The sequence below is a fragment of the Salmo salar genome, chromosome 10, assembly GCF_965601325.2.
Source record: "Salmo salar chromosome 10, fSalSal1, whole genome shotgun sequence".
NCBI lineage: Eukaryota > Metazoa > Chordata > Actinopteri > Salmoniformes > Salmonidae > Salmo > Salmo salar.
The window spans coordinates 109,136,061-109,150,000 of record NC_138300.1 but is presented as its reverse complement, the minus strand read 5'-3'; the positions used below and the strand labels follow the sequence as shown (position 1 = coordinate 109,150,000).

General features: G+C 42.8%; 2 protein-coding genes across 2 annotated transcripts in view; both read right to left on the bottom strand.

The window, feature by feature from the left end:
* Positions 1–961, bottom strand: part of LOC106561585 (tryptase beta-2) — a 6,103-nt gene extending 5,142 nt beyond the window's left edge. Inside the window, exons 1-3 of the mRNA XM_014125689.3 lie at positions 632–961; positions 344–475; positions 78–134 (exon numbers count right to left, since the gene is read on the bottom strand). Coding sequence (XP_013981164.3) covers positions 78–134; positions 344–422 — 136 coding nt within the window. The 5' untranslated portion in view covers positions 423–475; positions 632–961. The remainder of the gene's footprint in view (positions 1–77; positions 135–343; positions 476–631) is intronic.
* A 235-nt stretch (positions 962–1,196) lies between these two features.
* On the bottom strand, positions 1,197–4,664 carry LOC145858549 (ovochymase-2-like). Its single transcript, XM_082956600.1, has 3 exons — positions 4,179–4,664; positions 2,427–2,567; positions 1,197–1,576 (listed from the first exon to the last, which is right to left on the bottom strand). The coding sequence occupies exons 1-3, from the start codon at positions 4,249–4,251 to the stop codon at positions 1,350–1,352; spliced, it is 441 nt and encodes a 146-aa protein (XP_082812726.1). The 5' UTR covers positions 4,252–4,664; the 3' UTR covers positions 1,197–1,349.
* Positions 4,665–13,940: the final 9,276 nt, after the last annotated feature.

Genomic DNA, 13,940 nt, shown 5'->3' with positions numbered 1-13,940 from the left:
GCTATTTGATTTAGAATTTAGGTATGAAAAAAAAGGTGCAGAAGGAAAGCCTGGTGTAAGGACAACGCATAACCAACCTGGCAGTGAGTGGCGAAAGGGAACAGTGTCTTCCTCTGACTCCCCGTCCAGCAGGTCTGAGTAAAGAGTCAGATTGTCTGTGATCAGCTAGCATGACAGAACAGCCACATTTATATAAAATATATCTTATCATGCAACAGTTATGAAATGTAAAATATTGTAAACGCATGATCTGTTATGGAAAGTTTCATGATAACCTGATCTGTGGGCTTCTTATGGTGAGTAATATGAATGTGTGGTTTATGTGTGTCGGTGTCACACTCACCGATCTTACTGATGAATGACACGGTGGCGTGGAAGCCTCGGTAGGTGACCGTGCTATCAGAGGTGAACTGGAGGACCATCACGTTGTCATAGCTCAGGACGGGGGGAGGCACATTCCTACCACACAGCACCGCTTACACAAGGACACAAACATTACCCTACTTGAAATGTTTGTGCGTGTGTGCGTGTGCATGCGTGTGAAAGAGATATCTCTTTCAGCTTGTGCCATGAAAGTCAAATCCATTTGATAGGTTTGTTGGTCTATTGAGCTTAGGGTCAGATTCTGTACCTATCTCCTCTTTTGTATCCACATCTCCAAGAACAGTCAACGAATCATACTCGCAGTCATCCGATTGCTCCAGGTCAAAGTCATCAAAGTCAAGCTCCAAGGCAAAAGACAATAAATTAGGTTGCAAAAAATGAAGAAAACAGCATCATTCACTCATCTTCATTTCAACAAAAAATGTGGCAAGTGCATTTACAGTGTTGCAGTCTGTTGTTGTTATTGTTTAATCAAGGTGAGTATCACATTCTTTCCAGTACATGTAAACTGATCCCATCCACACCAGAGACTGAACGAACTATCACTGTGTAGGCAGAGTGCCACCATGAATGTATTCATGACTCCACTGGGAGAGATCAGTCTCTGGGGTATCCCTTTGGTCACAACGGCCTTGCTACATGAGAGGACACAATTATATATATTTGTGTCCTCTCATGTAGCAAGGCCGTTGTGACCAAAGGGATACCCCAGAGACTGATCTCTCCCAGTGGAGTCATGAATACATTCATATATATATATATATATATATATATATATATATATATATATATATATATATATTCACCTTTATTTAACTAGGCAAGTCAGTAAAGAACAAATTCTTATTTTCAATGACGGCCTAGGAACAGTGGGTTAACTGCCTTGTTCAGGGCCAGAATTTTACCTTGTCAGCTCGGGGATTTGATGTTGCAACCTTTCGGTTACTAGTCCAACGCTCTAATCACTAAGCTACCTGCCGCCCCAGGACAGGACAGGACAGGACAGTACACAAACTATTACAACCCTTACTGCATAAGAAGTACAGGTCAACATGTGTCACCTTGACAACGTGACCCTTGGGGGCATAGATGACCCAGTGGCAGACAGAGTCGTTGCTGTAGGATTGTGGGTAGTTGAGACTGTGTACGGTCCTCTGATCCTGGACCAGAGCCACGGTGCCACATCCCGACGCTGCACAAACACAAAGGACACATTATCAACCACAAGCCCTGCCCTCTCTGTGGCTCCATAATCACACTGTCGCACACTTAACCCTTGACAATACATGTGCATCAGTGCAACACAAACACTGTCCGCCAGGCATCTTGGCTCCTATCGCTGACCCACGTGGTGGTGTAGTTACAGTGCAGGAGTGTGTGTTTTCATCACAGAACCTCTGCACCTCATTACCAGGTCATGGGACCGCTGTGTGCCTTCCTGGCTGCTATGTAACTATGGGAGAGTCAGCCCCAAAAGCATGAATGTGTGTGTGTGTGTGTGCTTTTGTGTGCGTTAAAGCGCGTGTGTGTGCATGAGTGTGTGTGGGCGTGCGTGCGTGCGAGTGAAAGTGTGTCTGCGTGTGTATGTCTGACTAGCAGCAGTTGGAGGGTGTGTGGCTCACAGGGTGGAGGGCCCCACTGGGATTGAAAGAGAGAGTAGGGAGCCTATATAATTTGTCAGGAACTCAGAGCAACTAGACACATCCTGTCCGCAGGCAGGGTGATGAAACATCAGACCCAGCACGCAGCTCTGCCCTGAAGGCCCCTGCCAAACAACGTATTCTATCATCAAGTCACAAATGCAATACACAGCTATTTGTAGTACAGACAGAGAACATGACAATTATTTAGCAAAAAACAAATGCTATGAGGATCCATCCATTAGTGTCAGACTGTCTTTATAATGGCAATACACACACAGTAATGATGCCATACTACTCCCTAAACTGGTTTAACCTGAGTTCTGAGTTGTTCTATTCCTGAGCTGGGGGGGTTAGGCTTGGTGAGCCAAGGAAGCGTGGGTTGACGTAACGGTTACTCACCAAGCACAGAATTTCCCTCGACACCTCGGAATCTAACAACAAATCCGCTTCCTGTTCCACTGACATCAGACACAAATTGGAGAGAAGCACTGTGGGAGTCGATGAGCACTGGGGGCGGGGGGGCGCTGCCACAGAACCTCCCTAAGAGACAGCCAATGGGAGATCACAAAGTCAAACCCCCCATCAACTGGTGGGAAGGAGAACACTAGGGAGACATACAGTACCAGTCAAAAGTTTGGACACACCTACTCAATCAAGGGTATTCTTTATTTTTACTATTTTCTACATTGTAATATAATAGTGAAGACATCAATTCTATGAAATAACACATATGGAATCATGAAATAACCAAAAAAGTATTAAACAAATCAAAATGTATTTTATATTTGAGATTCTTCGAAGTAGCCACCCTTTGCCTTGATGACAGCTTTGCACACTCTTGGCATTCTCTCAACCAGTTTCATGAGGTAGTAACCTGGAATGAATTTCAACTAACAGGTGTTCCTTGTTAAAAGTTAATTTGTGGAATTTCTTGACTTCATAATGTGTTTGAGCCAATCAGTTGTGTTGTGACAAGGTAGGGATGGTATTGAGAAGATAACCCTATTTGGTAAAAGACCAAGTCCATATTATGGCAAGAACAGCTCAAATAAGCAGAGAAATAACAGTCCATCATTACTTTAAGACATGAAGATCAGTCAATATGGAATATTTCAAGAACTTAGAAAATTTCATCAAGTGCAGTTGCAAAAACCATCAAGCGCTATGATGAAACTGGACCGCCACAGGAATGGAAGACCCAGAGTTACCTCTGCTGCAGAGGATAAGTTCATTAGAGTTACCAGCCACAGAAATTGCAGCCCAAATAAATGCTTCACAGAGTTCAAGTAACAGACACATCTCAACATCAACTATTCAGAGGAGACTGCGTGAATCAGGCCTTCATGGTTGAATTGCTGCAAAGAAATCACTACTAAAGGACACCAATAAGAAGAAGAGACTTGCTTGGGCCAAGAAACATAAGCAATGGACATTAGACTGGTGGAAATCTGTCCTTTGGTCTGATGAGTCCAAATGTGATATTTTGGGTTCCAACCGCCGTCTTTGTGAAAATCAGAGTAGGTGAACGGATGATCTTCTTATATGTGGTTCCCACTGTGAAGCATTGAGGAGGATGTGTGATGGTGTGGGGGTGCTTTGCTGGTGATTTATTTAGAATTCAAGGCACACTTAACCAAGATGGCTACCACAGCATTCTGCAGCAATATGCCATCAACTGGTTTGCGATTAGTGGGACTATCATTTGTTTTTCAATAGGACAATGACCCAACACACCTCCAGGCTGTGTAAGGGCTATTTGACCAAGGAGAGTGATGGAGTGCTGCATCAGACAACCTGGTGACCTCCACAATCACCCGACCTCAAACCAATTGAGATCGTTTGGGATAAGTTAGACTGCAGAGTGATGGAAAAGCAGCCAACAAGTGCTCAGCATATATGGGAACTCCTTCAAGATTGTTGGGAAAGTATTCCAGGTGAAGCTGGTTGAGAGAATGCCAAGAGTGTGCAAAGCTGTAATCAAGGCAAAGGGTTGCTACTTTGAAGAATCTAAAATATATTTCGATTTGTTTAACACTTTTTTGGTTACTACATGATTCCATATGTGTTACTATTACTCTACAATGTAGAAAATAGTAAAAATAAAGAAAAACCCTTGAATGAGTAGGTGTGTCCAACAGCCTCATCTCTCACCAATAGGCCTCCCTGAGTCTGCACCCACCGATACCGTGAGTTGGTCACTGTGACAGAGGGTGTCATTCTCCATGTCAAATTCCAAGAATTCCAGCAGAATACTCCTCCCTATAGGAATGCTGATGGACCAGGAACATATCCTACGAGAGAGAGAGAAAGATGTTTACTGTAATGTAATTTAAGCTTTCAACTGATATAAGACACTTGTATGTACATAAATGTTTAAAATCCATAATTTTTATGATTATTTATTTGAAGTGCGTGCCCTCCAGTTTCACCGGAAGTTGTCCCGCTAGCGGGACGCCTAGCCTTAATGGCCTGCATCAAAGTCAGCTGAGGATATATAGTTGAAGTCGTAAGTTTACATACACTTAGATTGGAGTCATTCAAACTCGTTTTTCAACCACTCCACCAATGCCTTGTTAACAAACTATAGTTTTGGCAAGTCGGTTAGGACATCTACTTTGTGCATGACACAATACATTTTTCCAACAATTATTTACAAACAGATTATTTCACTTATAATTGACTGTATCACAATTCCAGTGGGTCAGAAGTTTACATACACTAAGTTGACTGTGCCTTTAAACAGCTTGGAAAATTCAAGAGAATTATGTAATGGCTTTAGAAGCTTCTGATAGGCTAATTGACATAATTTGAGTCAATTGGAGGTGTACCTGTGGATGTATTTCAAAGCCTACCTTCAAACTCAGTGCCTCTTTGCTTGACATCACGGGAAAATCAAAAGAAATCAGCCAAGACCTCAGAAAAAAAATTGTAGACCTCCACAAATCCTGGTTTATCCTTGGGAGCAATTTCAAAACACCTGAAGGTATCACATTCATCTGTACAAATAATAGTACGCAAGTATAAACACCATGGGACCACGCAGCCGTCATACCGCTCAGGAAAGAGATGCGTTCTGTCTCCTAGAGATGAACGTACTTTGGTGTGAAAAGTGCAAATCAATCCCAGAACAACAGCAAAGGACCTTGTGAAGATGCTGGAGAAAACGGGTACAAAAGTATCTCTATCCACAGTAAAATAAGTTCTATATCGACATAACCTGAAAGGCCACTCAGCAAGGAAGGAGCCACTGCTCCAAAACCACCATAAAAAAGCCAGACTACGGTTTGCAACTGCACATGGGAACAAAGATTGTACTTTTTGGAGAAATATCCTCTGGTCTGATGAAACAAAAATATAACTGTTTGCCCATAATGACCATCATTATGTTTGGAGGAAAAAGGGGGAGGCTTGCAAGCCGAAGAATACCATCCCAACCGTGATGCACAGGGGTGGCAGTATCATGTTGTGGGGGTACTTTGCTGCAGGAGGGACTGGTGAACTTCACAAAATAGATGGCATCATGAGGCAAGAAAATGATGTGGATATATTGAAGCAACATCTCAAGACATCAGTCAGGAAGTTAAAGGTTGGTCGCAAATGGGTCTTCCAAATGGACATTAACCCCAAGCATACTTCCAAAGTTGTGGCAAAATGGCTTAAGGACAACAAAGTCAAGGTATTGGAGTGGCCATCACAAAGCCCTGACCTCAATCCTATAGAAAATTTGTGGGCAGAACTGAAAAAGTGTGTGCGAGCAAGGAGGCCTACAAACCTGACTCAGTTTCACCAGCTCTGTCAGGAGGAATGGGCCAAGATTCACCCAACTTACTGTAGGAAGCTTGTGGAAGGCTACCCAAAATGTTTGACCCAAGTTAAACAATTTAAAGGCAATGCTACCAAATACTAATTGAGTGTATGTAAACTTCTGACCCACTGGGAATGTGATGAAAGAAATCAAACCTGAAAAAAAATCATTCTCTCTACTATTATTCTGGCATTTCTCATTCTTAAAATAAAGTGGTGATCCTAACTGACCTAAGACAGGGAATCTTTACTCAAGATTACATTTCAGGAATTGTGAAAAGCTGAGTTTAAATGTATTTGGCTAAGGTGTATGTAAACTTCCGAATTCAACTGTAAGCCAAGGACTAGATAAAGTGTATTTTTACTACTACTTTTTGCTACTACTTTCACCACTTTTAGTCTTGAAAGCTTTGGATGTTTACTACACTGTGGATCCTTAAAGATCTGGGAGGGGCTAAGGCTTAAGAGGGTGTGAACGATACTGAATGGGTGTAGACAAAGAAGGGCTCTCCAGTAAATGTGCCAAAATATTCACGGGCCATTTTCTTAAAAGTGGGGTTATAAGTTTATCAACTTTCAAAGCAGAATTACTTTCCCATTGTTCCTCAACTGCAGTGTATGATATAACATGGTATAGCTCTGAGTCAATTCTTTAATCTAATGTAAAAAACGCCATTTCAAAAATTGGTCTACTCACAAAATTGTCTGTGGCGTCCGAACGGTTTGGCCTACAAACTATTTTTAGCCCCCTATGGAAGGATGAGACTCTCATGAACACAATGGTTTTGTTAGTTTTTCTCTACGACCCCCTGAAGTTTGTTTATCCAATCTGTCAACTTCTGTCTGTAGCATCAGAACAGTTTGGGATACACACTAATGTGACCCCTCTGATGTAAAGGAGACTCTCTACAACACGCACATGTCAGTTGTTTTGCTAAGATACCCCCAGGCCTCAGAAGACTCGTCTGAAGGTCCCACGGTACCAGTCCAAAAAATTTATGGAAGTATATATGTAGATTGTTTAGTTCCAAAAATAAGGGGTTAAATACATGTAAAAAACAAAAACAATAAATGTTTCCTGATCTTTCTTATATCTCTCAGATATAGGGTAGACACTTCGGAACAAAATTCCTTTAGATTTATTTTTGGGGACTACCTATTGTTCCATGTAGTGAATCTGTTATTCAATGCGTTTGTATGGGCTAATAGCAGTAACATGCTGACCACACCGCTCGCGTCGTGTGAGTGAGAGTTGCAAAATAAATGTACATATACATGTGATATAGAAATTATATAAGTTAAGGGCTAAAAGTTAAAACAACCCCTCAATGTATTGTGACAACTGTGAAACTGATAACAGGAAGGAGGTCTCCCAACCCAGGGAGGGGAGAAACCTTTAGACTTGCAATGACCATTTGGAGCAGACTTGCACATAGTATTATTCATTTATTGAGTTAATGCCAAATCATAGAAGGAGACATTTAACATGTGTGTGTGTGTGTGTGTGTGTGTGTGTTTCAAAATAGGTTAGAGAAATATTGACAATTCTAGGATGGAACATGTCTGTGAGGATTTGCAGGAAACAATTTGGTCTATTACTCTGACCTTATAGACTTGACTGTGTTCTGAGAAGTAAGTCAGGCACTGGGAAACCACAGAGGCTTCCTGTTTTGAGCTCGACATGTCAGTTGCAAACATGTAGATAGAGGAACTCGGTTAGACCGAAGGAGCTATCGAAGTTGAACATTGTGACAGAGATAGATGAGAGGAGGGGCATTTATAAAGTGTATGTCATAACCAAACGTGTGAGGTATAAAAGGCTACGTGCATTGTATGATATTTAGAGCCCTCGTGAATAAACATTTTGACTATTGTAAGCTGGGACTCTGTCTGTTTCATTCAACCAGAATCTTACAAACTCTAGGTTGCAGACTGAGTAGTTTAATTGAAGTTCAGTTTAAGAACATTGAGAACAAAATTCTCATATCAACATGTTATTCAATCATTGCACCCACACTGCTCGCACGCACCAACGAGCGTCTGCATTGCCAAGCGCTAAAATAGAAGTCAGTTCTATTTGTGATTCTGAACACCGTGCAAGTTCTGACTCTCCCATCTCCTCATTGGTTTATAGAAGCATATACCCACTAGTCATCTCCTCATTGGTTATACCCACGTGGGTGATTGAAAGATGAACTGAGGTCAGTCGGTCAGTTATGGTAATACACCTTATTATGAAAGTTAGATGCCAATTGCCATATAAAGTCCAAAGAAGAAAAAGCCTGGAAGGAGGAGAGATGACTAGAAACGATTCAGTTGACTGCTTTATGTGTGGATTAATTGTTGGAGTAGAGGACCTTGTGCATTTCAGGTAAAATAACAACTCAACATTTATATCCCAGGACAAATTAGCTAGCAACAGCAAGCTAGCTAAATAGGACAAATAAGCTAGCAACTGCAAGCTAGCTAGCAACTGCAAGCTAGCTAGCTAAATTGCCATAAATGTTTAAGGCTTTTCGACCTGTCTACAAATTAATATAATTGGTACAGAGTTTGTTTTGATATTTCAACATGTGTATCGTAATCGTGTTTGGTGTAGGGGGACAAAATCAATTTGCGCACGATGGCGCACGCGGATGAGGGCGCGCCTCCGTTTTGGGAATGGTGTAAGGCCAAATACCTTTTCATCAAATAATTTTGTATTAAATGTGTTGATACTTCAAAGGAATGCCTTGGTTTAGACAGGGCTTAGACTCTTATGAGTTAAAATTCTCTGAACAATTGGAGAACATCACTTTAAATAGAACCATGAGGAAACCTGCAGAAAAAGTTTTGTTGGAGTACTGAAATTCCCACAGAAGAACATTGTTTCTTAAAGTTCTCAGAACTATTTGAGAACATTCCCAATGTCAAACCATTCTGAGAACTTTCCTAGAACATTACAAAAAAAGTACATTAAATGTAACCATGTTTTAACTTTTAGGAAGCATTCTGTTAAGGTAATTAAAGGGATACTTCGGGATTTTGGCAATGATGCCCTTTATCTACTTCCCCAAAGTCAGATGAATTTTAAGTCTCTGTGTCCAGTAAGTTAGAGGTAGATTTGTGAGCCAATGCTAACTAGCGTTGCTAGCAGATAACCATACACTTCCAGTCATTGCGCTAACACTAGTTAGCAATTGTATTGCACTAGTGCTAGTTAGCAACTTCCTTCAATCAGCACGCAGAGACATAAAAATGGTATCCATAAGTTCCTGACTCTAGGGAATTAGATTAAGGGCCTTGTTGCCAAAATCCTGAGTATCCCTTTAAATAGCAGGAAAATAATGTTTTTTGTCAAGTTCCTAAAAATGTGCTGAGAATGTTCCAAAGCCAAGAAAGTATCCTTCACCATTTCCAGAAAGTTGTGGGAAGGTTGTCTGCAAAATAACCATAGGACAACCCCCTCCCACCAAGCTCTAAGAAACATATGGTTGTTAGAACGTTCTGTGCCAGCCGGGGAGTGGTGAGGGCAAATTGGTCTGAAAATAAATAGTGCTAAAAGCATACTTAATTCAAGGGCATTCAATGAGTGCATTCAGTTCAGCACAGCTCTCCCTCACTCCCCGTCTGCAACGGGCCTGTGCACTGTCACTGGATTACACCCACTCATTGTTGTTGTAGAGATGGCCTGAGAGGCTTGGGTTTCTGATGAGACCCTCACTACCGTTCACAAGCCCATCCCTCACACTGCACAGTCCTGCAGCACAGTACACACACACACACACACACACACACACACACACACACACACACACACACACACACACACACACACACACACACACACACACACACACACACACACACACACACACACACACACACACACACAGAGCATCAAATACACTGTCCAAAGAGTACGATAACATCATACCGTAAAGGTTAACTGTACAAATTGCATAAATGAGCTATTGTGTAAAAAGTTAAGTAGCTATTTAGATGACAAAGAGGACATGGTCGCAGTTTCAAAACATGCAAGTAAATGCATTGTGGAATTGACATACAAGAAGAAGAAATACAACTTACTTGACTTGGACTTTTGGTTTGGGTTAGCATCTGCTGTTGAACAAAACACAACAACAAAATCATTTGTTAGACCATCTGTTATACAATCTGTTATACATATCCAAACCTGATTAAAAAGTGTTAGATAACCTTCTCTGAGTTTCATCTTGATCCAGGGCAGGAGCATCTTAACGTCAGTGAATACCCCCGGGGATCCTCTCTTGGCCGACGACTTGGCCTTGTTGTTGATCCAGCTACGGCCACAACCTTTCCCCCAGGAGGTGACCCCCACCACGACCCAGTGGCCGTCCTCCCTGGGGCAGATCAGAGGACCCCCAGAGTCCCCCTGGAGATGGGAGAACACAACATTATCTGATAAGGGACCTGTCAAAGGAATGATGAGAAGTCTATGGACAGATATAACCCCATTTAACCCCATTTGTCCAGAGAACCTCCACCAGAAACTGGACAGAGATCACTGAATCATAATAACACTGTGTTATAGATTTTAACATGCAGAGTCAGACAGCACTGTGTTGTAGTCTATCTACTGTACCTGGCAGGCGTCCTTTCCTCCTCTCTCTGGTCCAGCACAGAGCACAGTGAGGGCCTGCTGTGTGGGTCTCAGGGTCTGGAGAACATACTTGCACTTAGCTGGCTCCACCAACTCCAGCTGCACCTCTCTTAGAATTGCAGGTAGAAGACCGCCTGAATGTGAATACAGTTCCATTAGCCTGATCCCAGATCTGTTTGTGCTGTCTTGCCAATTCCTTATGGTCAAACCATGGTCATAAGACAGCACAAACAGATATGGGATCAGGCTAGGTCTCCATCATCAAAACATTCAAAAAATACAAGTGAAGAGTAAAGTGAAGAGTAAAGTGTCCATGTTGATGTGCTAGTTTGAAATTAATGTCAAACTGAAGGTAAAGTTAATCTGGGCCTTACGTTCTTTGGTCCGTCCCCATCCACTCACAAGGCAGCTGGTTCTGGGTGGGAATTTCTCACTGGGCAGAGGCAGGCATATGGGCTGAACACCGGGACCTGCAGAGGATGTAAGCACAGATACTTTAGAAAATATTTCCTACAGTGACAAGAATAATGTCTGGCCAAACTCAGTCAATGACGTAGACATCATAATGTCCATATAGGGTGGGTTATATCTACATTACAGAACATTACGGCCGTAAAAACAAACTCAACCGCCGTCACTATAACGGAGAGGAAACCTGCCCAATCGGATATGTCCATTGATTTCCAGCAGAGCTATGTCATAGCTCATAGGAGAGGCGTGCTGGTACTTCTCGTGAATTTTGATGGTGTTCACAGTGAAGGTCTGCTCTTCTTCATCAGGAACCCTTTGGTCGTACTCCCCAATCACAACACTAACGTTCCTCAGAAAGTTTCTATGGAAGAAAAAAGGAGGAGACATTAGGGGCTTGTCGTTATGCACCAAATGGAAGAAGTCGGACTGAAACTGGGAGGAACTACCTGGACTTGAGATGGGATGGAACTTACGTAGAGACGATGGAGAAGCAGTGGGCAGCAGTCAGGATCCAGCGCTCAGTCAGGATAGCCCCTCCACAGAAATGAGAACCCCTGGACCTCAGTGAAACCTTCAAATCATCCCAAATTCCATGTCATTGTGATGTCTTTAAGCCTGTATTTGTGTGGCCTGTGTGGTCCAGCGGTTACAGCCGCTGGACCAGAGTCGGCATGGGTTCGAATCGGGCCCTCTGACTCACCCTCCCCCATCTTTTATATTGTGATAACTCTTCAATAAAGCTAGAAAAAAAGCCTGTCTTTGTGTTATCCTCATTGCCATATTTCTCAAAAGGGGGTGTCACATGTACAGTAAAAGGAAGTCACTTGCCAACCAGGGGTGGGATCCATATCTTGCCTCCAATCCTCCAACGATTCTCAAAGAGCGGTCAAGAAGGTTCCTGATCTGTGGAAGACCGCACTTTGGACCTGTAGGTGAAAAAAAGCTAGGACTTGTTCAACAAAATACACTACATGACCAAAAGTATGTGAAAACCTGCTCGTCGAACATCTCATTCCAAAATCATGGGCATTAATATAGAGCTAGTCCACCCTTTGCTGCTATAAAAGCCTCCACACTTCTGGGAATGCTTTCCACTAGATGTTGGAACACCGCTGCGGGACTTGCTTCCATTCAGCCACAAGACCATTAGTGAAGTTAGGCACTGATGTTGGGTGATTAGGCCTGGCTCGCAGTCGGCATTCCAATTCATCCCAAAGGTGTTCGATGGGGTTGAGGTCAGGGCTCTGTGCAGGCCAGTCAAGTTCTTCTACACCAATCTCAACAAAGCATTTCTGTATGGACCTTGCTTTGTGCTCGGGGGCATTGGCATGCTGAAACAGAAAAGGGCCTTCCCGAAAACATTTGCCACACAGTTGGAAGCACAGAATCATCTAGAATGTCATTGTATGCTGTAGGGTTAAGATTTCCATTCACTGGAACTAAGGGGCCTAGCCCGAACCATGACAAACATCCCCAGACCATTATTCCTTCTCCACCAAACTTTACAGTTGGCACTACGCATTGGGGCAGATAGCGTTCTCCTGGCATCCGCCAAACCAAGATCTGCCAGATGGTGAAGACTGCCAGATGGTGAAGCGTGATTCATCACTCCAGAGAACACGTTTCCACTGCTCCAGAGTCCAATGGCGGTGAGCTTTCCACCCCTCAAGTTGACGCTTGGCATTGCAAATGGTGATCTTAGGCTTCTGTGTGGCTGATCAGCCATGGAAACCCATTTCATGAAGCTCCCGACGAACAGTTACTGTGCTGATGTTGCTTCCAGAGGCAGTTTGGAACTCGGTAGTAAGTGTTGCAACCGAGGACAGACGATTTTTACGTGCTACGTGCTTCAGCACTCGCCGGTCCCGTTCTGTGAGCTTGTGTGGCCTACCACTTCACGGCTGAGCCGTTGTTGCTCCTAGACGTTTCCACTTCACAATAACAGCACTTACAGTTGACCGGGTCAGCTCTAGCAGGGCAGAAATTTGTTGGTATCCTATGACAGTGCCACGTTAATGGTCACTGAGCTCTTCATTAAGGCCATTCTACTGCCAATGTTTGTCTATGGAGATTGAATGGCTGTGTGCTCGATTTTATACACCTGTCAGCAATGGGTGTGTCTGAAATAGCCGAATCCACTAATTTGAAGGGGTCTCCACATACGTTTGTATATATAGTGTACAATTGGTCATTCAAATATACACAATTCAATCAATGTATCTTTCACTCTGTGTACCCTGCTAACGTATTACTGGTATACATTTGATAACTTACCAAAGAGATCATCTGAAATTCCAGTGTTGATACAGTAACACAGACAGAGTAGAACCCCAGTGGTCTTCACCCGTGAACCTCCCATTCTGACTCCTGACTGGGGTCTTGCTGGCTAAGACAAGTGGGTTTATATGGTGGGGGGGTTAACTATGTGGGTAGGGTTACTTGTTAACCAGACTGCAGCCGTCTGTAGAGAACAGAGCTCGGCTAGAGTCATAGTGAGGAAGACAGAAGAGTAACACGTTAGACTCGCATACTGCCTCAGACAACAGTGCTCAGGGTGACTCCCCCTCAGAACTTGATAACAACAATCTCTGGTGAAACGTCATTTGTGATGAAAGACCAACACAGCCAGACATTTTTTTTTACAATGGAGCAAGCATTGAAACTGATCCATGGTATTGTAATCTGATAGTTTCCAACTATTCTGTCAGTGTCTTAAACCTAGGGCAGGATCACTATAATATAGCCAGTGGCACCACGCTGTCTGTGACAAAACAACCCCATAAAATCAACCAAAGAAGAGGGCCAAGACATCCATAAACCACCCTGGACAATGCGGAGAATCCTCAGAGATCCAAACTGTTAAAGGAACCGCAGACATGAGAGGAGTGGCTTAAGGAATAGACAGAAAGAGAACAACGTAAATATATCTCAAAAATGAATTCAAAGATATTAAATCATTTGATTACTGCTACGGTGCTGTGTGGGTTGTTAATCAGATTTGTCCCACCATTCTTGAT

Bases quoted from the DNA above. Each gene is read 5' to 3' on its own strand.
- LOC145858549 (XM_082956600.1), bottom strand. From the start codon at position 4,251: ATGGAGAATGACACCCTCTGTCACAGTGACCAACTCACGGTATCGGTG. The intron at 2,568-4,178 runs GTGAGAGATGAG...GCTGTCTCTTAG, and splicing joins AGACTCAGGGAGGCCTATTG to GGAGGTTCTGTGGCAGCGCC. The intron at 1,577-2,426 runs GTGAGTAACCGT...GTGTTTGTGCAG, and splicing joins CGAGGGAAATTCTGTGCTTG to CGTCGGGATGTGGCACCGTG.